Here is a 13,206-nt window from a genome sequence, read left to right as displayed (position 1 = left end):
GAAGCTAGCTCAAAAACTCTCACTCCTCCACTGATGCGGTCATTTAGACCCCTTAAGAAGTGTTGCACAAGCATTGCTTCATCATTACCAATCCCGACATATTGTTTAAGCTCATAGAACCTATGCTCAAACCGGTCTACTGACGAACCAAACTGACGCAAAGCGTAGAACTCGTTTGCCAGAGACTGCCTCCAATAGGGTGAGAAAAATTGTTTCTTGAATCTCTCTAGAAATATCTCCCATGATATGGTGGTAATACACACACCGATCTTCTCTACCTCTAATCTCCACCAGATCAAAGCAAAACTATCGAGACGCATGATAGAACATCTCGTCTTGGTGTTGCTAATATAAGGGAACATGGAAAAACATCTATCCAAATTGATAAGCTAGGTCTCTGCCTCAAGATCGGTCCCTTTACCATCAAAGAAGGGAGAGTTGGTCCTCATCAAGTCCCTAATATGAGCCATGGGAGCTGGGTCCTTGTTAGCTGGGACCTCCCTCCTTCTTGGAGACCTCTCTCTCTCTCTCCCCTCTAGAACCTGTTGATGCAACTCCCCAACCTGAGCATGGTTGGGCTGCTCACCCTCAGGCCTGGGGCCTAGTCTGGCTAGAACCTCCTGAAACATCTGTCTTGGCTCTTCCCTTTCGAGAACCTGCTCTCCTACAAGATGTTCATCCTAATGAACAAGTTGCTCCTTATTCACACTCACATGAGTGGGTGGTGTTGGAGGGCTATAGCAGTTTGAACCTCGACCCTATCCCCCACCTCTGCCTCTATTGAAGCCACCAACATGGCCAACTCCCCTAGCTTTCCTTGCCATGACCTAACACTACAAATATTGAAGAAAAATTTACAAATACCCCCAATTAAATGATTTCAATAACATAAATTAAATTTCAAATTATATATATATATATATATATATATATTCTTCAAATATATACCTGATAAATATATCATATTTAAAATATATATATAATAAAATGAAAATTCAATATTGCAACAAAATAAATTTAATACCCAATTAAATTGAAATAACTAACTACATAATAATGTAATTATTTGTAATTTATTATTTTTTCTATATAAAAAAATAATAAAAAAAAAAAACTTTTTTTTAAAAAACAAATATTAATTAAATTATTTAATAATAAAGAAAATAAAAAAATAAAAAGGAGGCTGAGCAGTGGGGCCCATAGCCCCCACCGCCTCATACCTGGGTTAGCAGTGCTACTGTTAACCCATGAATGGGCAGAGAAACAAGCTGCCCTTGGGGGTGCATGGTTGGGTTGAGCCCAGCTCCCTGTCACGCACCCTCAAAAACCATTTTTTTAAAAAAAAATTTAAGTTAATTTTTTTTAAAAAAACTTCTCAAAGATTTTGAAATCTCAAATTTTTAACAAAATATAAACAGAGATATTAAAATATTAATTTTCCCAGTCCGAGACAACAGAATCTTAAAAAACACAACAATATAATTTTTTTTATAAAATGAATAAAAAATTAAAGCATACAAAAATATTTACTGGTAAAGAAATTTATCAGAAAACTCAATCTTTGAGACAAAACAGAGATTGTGAAAAGCATAAAAAACTAGACAATTTCTTTCACAAAGCCAAATTGGCTGGAAACTAAATAAATTGAAATTCTCAATAAACCTCATAACAACTAAATTCAATACCACTACAATCATTTAATCAATTTTTTTCAAACATCCAGAAGAAGGGAAAGAAATATGGATTTTTTAAAACAAACAGGGTAGAGCCTATCAAACCTGTGGAGCTTTCCAGGAAGAAATTTGTTGGAGAGCTTCAATCCTGCAAGAGATTTCCAAACCAAAACCAAAACCTTCTTCCCAAACAATCTCCCAAATTTGTCTTCCCAAAATTATGCATCCCTCTTTCAAAGCACTCACAGGGATAAATAGAAAAATATTTTAACTTAAACTTTTAGGTTGAAATATTTTTCTCATTCAAAAACATTTAAATAATAAAATTCACTTTTCTAAATTTCCTTCAAAAAGGTAAATGGGAATTTCTTTTTTTTACTTTATTTATTTTATTTTTTTACTTGATTTAAATATAGTTACTTTTCCAATATAAAGCAATTACTAATTTAAATCTAATAACTTCACTCAATTAACTAAGTCCATAACACAGAGGAAAGGACGAACAACTAACAAGACTCACATGGGAAAGGACAAACAACTAACAACACTCACATGAGTAGACTGAGGGTAAGAATTAGGGTCAACTATCTCCTCCATTCCCATCAGACATATAAAGCACGCTCAGACCTACTCGGTACTTGTACCTGCAATATCCTACATCATCGAACCACACATGCATATATACAAGTTTGATTGAGAAGGGGTACTACAGTAAGTGTAGATTTCAAATAGAGTGTTTATTACTATGGTGATATGGTTTAGATTTAGTGTTTTTTGATTAAGAGATAGGTTTGTGAAATTTGGTGTAGTCTTAAAATGAAGGTTTGATTTGGTTTATGATTTTGTTTTAATTTGGTTTAAGGTTAGGCTTTACATTTGATAAGTGTTAGGGTTAGGATTTGATTTGTTTTAGTGTGGGCTTAGTGTTAGGTTTTAATTTTGTTTTATTTTTGTTTTGTTTTGTTGAAGGTTACACTATAAGTTACAATTCATTTGTTTTAGTATTATATTGTGTTTGAATACATTTTTATTGTTTAATTAGGATAAGGGTTATTTCAATTAAATGTGGTTTAGTGTTAAAATTAAGGCTTGATTTGGTTTAAATTTGGTTTTAGGGTTAGGCTTTACATTTGATAAGTGTTAGGGTTAGGGTTTGATTTGTTTTAGTGTGGGTTTAGTTTTAGGTTTTAATTTTGTTTAGTTTTTATTTTGTTGAAGGTTATGGTTAATTTTGATTTAAGGTTAGAGTCCAAGTTACAATTCAATTTGTTTTAGTATTATATTATGGTTGAATATATGTTTATTGTTGTTTAATTAGGATACTGGTTATTTCAATTCAATGTGGTTTAGTGTTTATTTAAGATAGACTTCTATTAGGTTTATTGTTTATTTAAGAATATGGTTCAATCTAGTTTTTAATTAGAATAAGGGTTAGGATTTAATTTTGTTTATGGTTATGTTTAATATTCAATTTTCTCTCAATTCAATGTGTTTTAGTGTTCATTTAAGAATTATGGTTCATTTAAGATATCCAATTTGTTGAGTACAAAAATGATAATGCCCATAGATGGACTTGTCACCAAAACAGTGCTTGTATAAACCACCACATGCACAAAATAGTGCTTTTATAAACCATTCCTTGAAAAGAATAAACCAGATTTAGGAAACAATTTAATCTTATTGATTCACGTGTAGTATTTATACAGTTGGTTTATAAAACTCTTAAAGTAGTTAAAACTAATCAACCTAATACTCCATAAACTAATACTCTAATTAATTAAATTAATTCAATCAATTTAAATCAAATTTAATTGAATGATGTGGCTCTCTTTCCTTTTGTTATATTATATAATGACAGCATGTATTACAATGTTGCCATGATTGATTTATATTTGTATCTATTTAAAAATGGTTATCACCTCTCCCCATATCATTTTATTGGGAAGGTTTCTTAGTCACCAAACAGTTAATGGAATTTTTCAAAGTTCAGCCTCTTTCATGTAGTCTAGCTCCAGACTTGTCCATCTCAACATCATCTTTCCGATCATCATCAGTAAATTGTGTGCTACTTTAATAAATGGACTACAGAACCTCTATGAAATAAGATGGAATAAACTCGTATCTTCTTTGATTAAATTTGCATCTTTCAACCAAAAAAAAGAAAGATTAATTGATCTAGACAATTTTTCATCTTAAAAACGATATCTATTATTTATATTGAACAAATAAAAGTTTATACCTAAATTGGGCGAAGCATGAGTAGCGGGGATAATATGGAGAGTTGACGGCTGGCCAAGGATGCGTTTCCAGGTGCTGGAGTGTGAAAGGGAGATTTTTTTAAATCATTTTATAGGGCACAAAAAATGATTTAAAAAATAGGGCACGATGAAATAGAATTAAGGTTGTTTCAATAATGATTTAATAGCTATGTTAACTATTTTGTTTCTTCTAAGCCAGTGGAAATGATGGTGGGGGTGCGTGAGATATGAAATGAATTGAAGAAAGCAGGAAGGCTTTGGAAAAACCGTGCAACCCATCCATCCCACATGAAGCAGATTAAGGCAAGAGGAGTGGCACGGGATAGCGGTGGAGGGGAATGGCTTTACCTCCACCTCGCATGGTTTTGGAGGCGAGGAACATTCCGAAGGTAGAATTTTGGGAGGCAGGAAGCATTCTCCGGTAACACTGTAATGCAGGTGGGAGCTGGAGAATATGACCCATGAAGCAGAATACATCACTACTTCTCATGTTTAGCGCCTAGTTTGTATAATTGGGAAAAGCTATCATTGTGAGTCTTCTCGCAGCATAGTAATGTGCTTGGAGTAGATCACGGTTATTTATAGTGCTTGGCCAGCATCTATTTGATGCCCACTTATCATCCACAGGGGTAAAGTTGTCAGTGTGGATTTGAAAGTGTGAAAGGAATAAGGGTATTAACCTCATGCAAAAGGTAATCGCCATCGACAGTGGGCCATTCTGTATATATTTTCAACGCCTATGTTTGAAAGGACAGTGCCTTGGAGAAGGCTTTGAAATACAATGCATGTCCATGTGCTGTGCCCATCTGCAGTAGTCATTTCAAACAGCATACCATGCATTTAGCAAAAGGACAAGTAAAACGTGAATACTATTATTTTCATTAATTTAATTTAATACACCATAATAATTTAAAACATTAAATTTAAAACAAAGTAACAGCTAATCAAAATAACGGTTATTCCACGGCAATATAGCTGCCATATCAGATTTATGAGGGAATCTGGATAACAAAATGGTAACTGTTTGTTGTGTTGGTTAATTCAAATTACAACTTAACTGTGTACACATAGGAGTTCGAAGATTAATTTGCCAAACTGCGTCATATCCACCTGGCGTTATATCTTTAGTGGAATTAAAAGCCACAAATTAATGGTGAAGTTTTTAATTATCAACTCCAAAAGGAGGAAACAGATCTCACCCAAACGATGATAGTGCTACCGGTGCTTTGACTTTTCAAAAGTTTACACGGACTTTCATTCCTCTTCTGGGTGCCACTGTAGGGTTACGCATCTCGGCGTAATAACCTGTCCATAAATTGCAGAATGCCATGAAAAAAGGGTGATTGGTAATGATACATACCAAAAAGTTAAAAACTCATTGGTTAAGACGTTTTGTGGATGCATCATGAGGGCAGGCTTGTTTCTCTGAGAGTAGAATCAGGAGAACGCACCCACATGCAAAAGAAAATCTCAATTCAGCCCTGATCACAATTGTACACCTAAATTACACCTTAGCCACATATGAGAACACTTTGGAGGAAGATGAACCGAGCTAGCAAATGTACTTTAATGGGCACAAGTATTGAACCTTTTGTACCTGAACTTTTGCCTGCTTCTAAACATGACTGGTCATCAGAAAAGAGTATTCAGAAAAAATCATGTGCAGCCATTCCGTCTGCAGATAGCCATGGAACATTGATTTCCTCTGCACCTAATGATATGGTCTTGCAGATTTGGACATAGTATGTATGTTGTGTGGAGATTGTAATTTTGTCTTTTTCAAGTCTTTTGTGTTGTAATTGATGTGGTTGGTGATTGCATTTTTTATTTTTTTTTGGCAATCTAGCTAGCTATCAAGATTGGTCTGAGAATTTCTCCGCATTTGTCCACATCGATATTTTATGGGTTACTTCTTGCAGGACATGTTTTTAATGTTTGTTTTGTGTCTCAGTTCAAGTTTCAATTGTTGATATTGTCTGCAAGAGTTGATAATAATGATTTGTTCATGATCATGTATTCTAGCTCTTTGGAATGAAGTGATTCATATCAGTTGTGTTGTACTAACATTTTTTGGATGTGACATTGAGAAATAAATACTTCGTAATTTTGTTGGATGTTCACGAAATGTCCTTGCATGATCTACATGATGCTAGATAATCTATTTGGTGTTGAATTGTGACTGGTATTTGTGTTTCAAGGCAATTGTTGTTGTTTAGCTGACTGTTTTTGTTATCTTGCTTGTGTTTTATCCATGGGTGTCTCCACTTGCATTGGAGGTTGTGTCTTGTTGTATTTGGGTCCTAGCTTGTTGTGCGGGGATCTACATTAAGTTTATTTATCTAGAAGATATGTTTTTAGGCTGTTTAGTTATGTTTAGTTATGTGCTACATGGTTTGTCTGCAAATTACCTTGTTGTCAACTTTCTAGGACATGTACTAGCATGTGAAATGTTTTGGGGCAGGCTAGAACGATGTGATATGATCTTTTTAGATCCTCTCTATATCTTAGATTGGATTGCTTTCACCATAGTTGTGTTTGGTAGTCGACTTCATAGGACTTATGCTTGTTCCTTATTATGTTTGAGTTAATTGATGTTTTTCAATAAATAAGATTGTACATATAGAATATCCAGCCAATGTGGAGTTCTTTAATGTGTGTGTGAATTAGAGTATGTATGTGCTTAAATGATCACATCAAACACAATGTATATGATGTGAAGTTGAAGCAATGTGCGGTGATTGTTTTGAAGTTGTTCTCTTGAGATAGAGGTTCAAAGGAAGCTTCATATTTGGATATTTTTGTAGTGTTGTTAAAAGCTTTATCATGTTGATTCATATATTCATATACCGTGCTCCAAGATAGTGACTCTACTCAACAAGTTCTCTATATCTTTCCTTGAGGTAGTGTGTCTTAGCTTACAAGTCCCTTGTATCTTGTCATGGGGTAGTGCACCTTATCATGAAAGTTCCTCTGGGGCAATGAGATTACTTGGTAGTGATTCTAAAATAATATTGTAATATTATTCATATATTGTGAGCTTACTATCATTGTGGTTTTCCTCTATTTGGGGTTTCTATATAAATTTGGTGTTTTCTTGTGCATGGTGTTCATTGTTTTATCTTTCTTTGCTACTAAAATTGTTAATGTTAAGTTGAGATTGATTTGAGGTATGATGTTTCAATTATTTGATCAAGACTAATTCATCCCCCTCTCACTCTTGGAATGTGTTTCACATTTGATGTGTAACAAAAACATAATAAGTTATCCATATATCAAGAACCTATCAAAAAACAATAATAAAATTGTTAAGTGATTGATTATGTATTAATGACTCCCACACCAAGAAAACTAGAAACAACCTCTTCAAATTATGCAATATGCATAGATGAAAAACTATAATTATTTTGTATCTAACTCCTCTAGACACACACCCCCATAATATTCAAAATCTAAATAATATTTTCTCTAAATATAAAATGATAATTTTAGGTTAAACATGTAAAACCTAAAAAAAAATATATGTAAAGTGCATTCATGCAAATATGAATTGACTAATAATTTATTAGATCCATTAGTATAAACATATGAGATTTACCAAACCATAAATATTTCAACGTGAACATAAAACATTTAAGTAATACAACCTAGTAACAACAAAAGTTATCTAAGAGCTCCAAGCCACCAAATAGGCCAACTTCACAACTTCTAGGTCATGCATCCCACATTAGCAAATTTCTGTGATACCATGATGACTACGACTACACTCAATATAACAACATCAAAATCCCATTATCATTTTCTAGTACTTTAAAAGAGGTTTCTATTGACAACAAGAAGTTAAAATTGTGACATCAAAAATGAAATTTATGTTTCATGAAAAAATGTTCTATTATGCCAAATGAAAAGTAGTGCATTATTTTGGTGGTAGTTGGGTAGAACCACCATTAGATATCTAGTGGTGGTGGTGCATGGATATCAATATTTGGCGATTGCACTAAATTTGAGTAGCTCTCAAGTAGGATGGTGGTAGTGTAGCTAATAGCCCCGAAAAGCATGGTACAACCACTTGCTGATATTTTTAGGGAATTTTGCCTAATTTTAAACTAACCATCTTAAATTCTATCATACTTACATGTCAGTCACTACAAACTATCCATTCATTCCACCTTATTTTTTTTTTACCACAACGATATAGTGCCCAAACATCAACTAGGACATGCTATTAAATATTGTATGATAAATCATGATTGTGCATAACCTTTACATACCATTAGATAATAGGATCTATATAGTTACATAGATTATGATTACACATAACTTTTTCAAATTCTTAAAAAATTATCTATTTTTTTTTCCTAAACCCCATCAAACTCATATTTGTTTCAAAATTTGAAACCCTTATGGATCTAAATGTGTTGTTTATTTCAAGATCCAATATGTTATGTCCAAATATCAGCTTCAAAATTTCTCATAGCTAAAATGCATGCGCTATAAAATGTCTAATGAAAAAATGTACCAGCAATAATGCAAATGCATCATATTTTTTAGATGTGAATTTTGAATATTTGACAACTTTTTTGTACCCACTATTTGTGCAAATACCTCAAATTCAACAATCATTCAAATTATAAAATAAGGATGATTATTAAAACAAAAACTAATTTATTTTTTAAGACAAAATATATAAAATAAAATGTTAAAACAAAAAAATGTTTCCTGTTCAGTAATTTGTAAAAAAGTTGTAGATTATAATAATATAAATAAGATAACTAATTCTTTCTCCATAAGTACTTGTTGTTACACTCTTCTTAGGAATATATAGATTACAATAATATAAACAAAATAATAAATCTGTTTTATATAGAATTGGTTATGAGACTCTTTGAATGCTTATATAAATGACAATAATGTAAACAAAAGAAATAAATAGATCATAAGTAAATATTAAGTGGTTCAGAATATCAATTTTTTGATTCTCAATATTCCATAAAATAAAAATAAATAAATGAACCTTATTCATTTTTTATATAGAACACTCACGGAAATAAAATAAAATCGCAACAATATAATTATACAAACTTTGCATTACTAGAGTGTTCAACATATTGCATATACTTCTCCCATACTAGATATATTCGTAATGACCAGACCAGAAAAGATGGAAGAGGAAATCACAACAATAACAATATAATTATACAAACTTTGCATTACTAGAGTGTTCAACATATTGCATATACTTCTCCCATACTAGATATATTCGTAATGACCAGACCAGAAAAGATGGAAGAGGAAATCACAACAATATTGTTTAGAAAAACAAAACTTCAATTAAATATTTAACCTGCAACATAAGGAGGACATAAATCTCCTTAGAATCAGACCCACGCCTTCAAAAATCTAAAGGGCATGTTAAATTAAATCTCTATGTTGTCATAAAATAAATTTTAAACAACACACTATAAACCATATAAAATTGAGAGAATACTTCATCAAGATTAGATATATCAAAAATCAGAATCAGCTTTTCAAAATGTGAAAAGCATGATAAAAAAAGTTTTTCTAAAGTATCTTAAGACAAATTTAATCACACTCTACTATTAGACAATAACAGACTTAGAATTCTATTTGAAGATAATTAAGATTTTGACATCTGAAATGATAAAGTATGAAAAACATGATAAAATAAATTCTGAAAGTTTCTCAACACAAGTTTCAATAGCATACCCTAAAACTTTGGCGTAAGACATTTAGAATCCTTTTTGGAGACAACTAATATTTTTACATCCTTATATTACTCCAGATATTGAATTTAATAGGAAGTTGGCATGCTGCTCCTGTACCACGCCCACTTTCTGAAACCTGAAGAGAGGGTGCTTCAGGCATTAAGTTATCATGACCAGCTCTCACAAGACCTGAGGACTGTCCAGGGAAGCAGGATGTAGGGGTACACAAAGACAGAAGGTTTTCAAAAGCTGGTACCTTTGAAACAACAAATCCTTTCTGAATAGAAGAGAATGGAAATGCCAGAGAAGTGTTTGATGGAACAGAGGAACCTCCCATCTCCAGTCCATGGTTAGTTTGCCAATTAACGGCTGTGGGTGCAATACAGTTTGCGAAGGAAGACAAGTTGTCAGTTCTTTGCGAATTTATGGTTGCAGGTTTGAAGCGAAACAGATTGTATGGAAAATCATCATTTTTCCCAATGCTTTCCTTATCTTCTTCTTCAACTCGGGCTCGCTTTGCATTCCTTCCTACAGGTAGTGTGTTGTTCCTGATGGCTTTCACATCATATCTGCTTGTGTCAAAGTTCGTAACAGCTTTTTTTCCTCTATATTTAATGGCAGCAATGTCATAAGCCTCTGCAGCACCTTCCTGATCATCTGTGAGTTCAAACAAGAATCATTAGCCTTTTCATCTGGTTTGATTATTGGATGCATTTATGTGGAACTATAGTTCAATGTACGGTACTAGGATTTATTGGAAATATTGTACTACAGACTGAGAAAGATGGGCTCACCGAATGTTCCCAGATACAGATTTTTGTACCCAGCAACCCCGCCAATCCTAGCCTGCCACCCTCCATCACTAGGACACCTGCCAAGCCATATCATGGATTTGTAGAGATACATTTGGTCAGTGCTGGCTTTTAAATTAGTTAGTTTATCTCAGAGAGATTTAAATTAATTTCATCTTTTTCATAGTAATGTTTAAGATAAAAATATAAGTTCATCTAAATAAATTATAAAATCCAAACCGTGTTACACCGCGGTAGGCTGATGTTCCCCTAGAAAAGCTATCGCTACTCCTGCAAAATTGACATATGGTAAGGGTTTGAGAAAAAAACATATTCAAGTAATGAAAATATTATGTCAATGTATTAAATCCACAAACAATCCGTACCAATATTATAAACTGAATTCTAAAATGTATAAATATAAATCAAATTAAACATTATAACAGGTCCTAAGAAGCTGTTTTTTACTATTACACATTCTGCTCCAAATTGAAATAATCTAGCACCCAGGAAAACAATTATGATACTCACTGAGATCTTTCTCCAGATCTACTGCTCTACATTTTCCTAACCCCTATCGATGCATAGATGGGACGAAACCTAATTACCTCTTTATGAGTTGAATATATTGATCCTTTGACATGTTCCTCATCTCTGTCAACTCTGTCTCATAGTTTTGTCTCTGCATTTGATACAGGAGGTCAAAAAAAAGAAGTAAAAAGGGTTAGTTGAAACTGCTATACAAAGCTTAATAAGATACGACTAATTACACACAAATGTTGAATTATTGCACAACCTTGAGGCATTTTATACCGGAAACCCAAATGTTATACAATTTTATCGAAAAATTAAGTAGAAGGGTTGGTTGAAACTGTTATACAAAGCATAATAAGATACGACTAATTACACACAAAGGTTGAATTATAAAACAACCTTGAGGCATTTTATACCAGAAAGCCAAATGTTATACAATTTTGCTATGCTGGGCATTTTATGTGGGAAAGTAGAATGATAACCAAAGGCACATTCTCGGAGAAAGTAGAATATCAGCAAATAGATTTGAAACTTAAGGAAAAATTATACCGGAAAGTTTATTAGAGTTGAGGGACCCCGACACTTAAGAGCTGCCAGATCGTAAGCTCTGGCTGCTTTCTCCTCCTGGTCAAATCCGCCTGCATTACATCAATGGACAGTTATATTACAGATCTGGAGCTTCACAGAGACTATGAATTCGAATAGCTTGATGAATGTATAACAAAGCAATTAAAAGGATATGCAAGTGCTTACCGAGATAGACTGGAGAATCCAATCATTATCCAGAATTGAGGAAGCACAGTAAGAAAGTTAAAGTTATCAAACTAGTATCGAAGAAAGAATTAATCGAGTTGATAAATATCAACTTTTAAGAAGCAACTAGTTTCTAATGTTCTCAAGAGAAATATATATATTTTGGAGATCTTGTTTCAAAATATAGCGCACTTCATGGATGAAGTTCTTTTATATCCTTAAAAAGAAGCCCATCAAAGAAATCTTAGAGATTTTGCTTGAAAGAATTGAATGCACAGAAATAACTTTCTAAACATACCTCATTTTAATATCTAGTGGAATCCATCTAGGGCTTTAGAAAGAAAAAGGTTTAATGTATAACAGATTAGAATAGAGATTCATTAAATTAACCTTGTTTACCCTTATGGGTTTGACCCTCTATTGGGCAGTTGCTGCACCACAGATAGGCTTTATATCTCCCTGTTTCCTTATGCCTGCATTCAGTCCCATATTATATTACTTCAAACAAATAATTTATTTGAATCTATCAGAATATCTCTCTCCGTATATGCTAAAGTAAATACAAACACACCAAGTAACACCGCGGTAGACTGAACTTCTTCGATCAAAGAAAACGTTGGACGTATTTTCGGGATCCATCTAAGTTCTCACTATTGGATTCTGCAAATGTAGGCCACAGATATGAATTAGTATCAGAATCCATAGCTTAGTGACTGTCAAGGGTACATATAAATGACAAATAGAATACTGAGATTCAACCTAAAATCAAGAGTATATAAAAATAATAAATAGAATGCTCAGATTCAACCTAAAATTAAAAGTCATTAAAAGAAAGAATATAAAAAAGTCATAAATTATCAAGTATATCTTTCATTTCCATTGCTATCACTATTATCAATAAAAGAAGCCAAATCAGAATACAAGACCATTTAGAAACTGAATGGTGAAGTACCAACAATCTTAATGAAGACTATTGCTTAGCCATGATATGAAAATATTAACAGCCAACTTTATGGCAAGTTTACAGGATCTTGAACCATTTTGGTCCCAAATAGAAGGTAGATCTCATCCCAAGGCGGATTTGAGATTAGATTATCTCTGTTTATGATAAAGAAAAAAAAAATGAGGTTTTGACTGGGATCTGAAACATGTTACAGTGAAACAAGAATAGTCCAAAGGGTTCAAAAGATGGAAAACACAAATCGGATAGAAACAATACAAATGACCGCAAAAGAAAGGACAAACAAAAGAACAAGAAACACAATAGTAAACGAAGATCCAATCAAATCTATAGTAAAACCAGGGGTTTTAGTGGACAAAGTGATAAAGATTATACAACAACCCCACCTCCTAAATTCTTATATATCATGTACCACCCAAAACTAAAGGAGAATGTATTCATTGAGAACTTTCATGGATAGTAGTAAAAGAAAATATAGCTGAAATAGCTGTAGAAGAAAATAACAGCTAAATC

General features: G+C 32.9%; 1 protein-coding gene across 1 annotated transcript; it reads right to left on the bottom strand.

Moving 5' to 3' along the window:
* Positions 1–9,709: 9,709 nt before the first annotated feature.
* On the bottom strand, positions 9,710–12,371 carry LOC131067722 (AP2-like ethylene-responsive transcription factor PLT2). Its single transcript, XM_058002840.2, has 7 exons — positions 12,304–12,371; positions 12,123–12,205; positions 11,529–11,617; positions 11,054–11,127; positions 10,686–10,736; positions 10,449–10,525; positions 9,710–10,311 (listed from the first exon to the last, which is right to left on the bottom strand). The coding sequence occupies exons 1-7, from the start codon at positions 12,369–12,371 to the stop codon at positions 9,710–9,712; spliced, it is 1,044 nt and encodes a 347-aa protein (XP_057858823.2).
* Positions 12,372–13,206: the final 835 nt, after the last annotated feature.

This window comes from Cryptomeria japonica, unplaced genomic scaffold (genome assembly GCF_030272615.1).
Source record: "Cryptomeria japonica unplaced genomic scaffold, Sugi_1.0 HiC_scaffold_231, whole genome shotgun sequence".
NCBI classification, from domain to species: domain Eukaryota; kingdom Viridiplantae; phylum Streptophyta; class Pinopsida; order Cupressales; family Cupressaceae; genus Cryptomeria; species Cryptomeria japonica.
The sequence above is the reverse complement of the archived record's forward strand: the minus strand, read 5'-3'. Positions and strand labels throughout refer to the sequence as shown.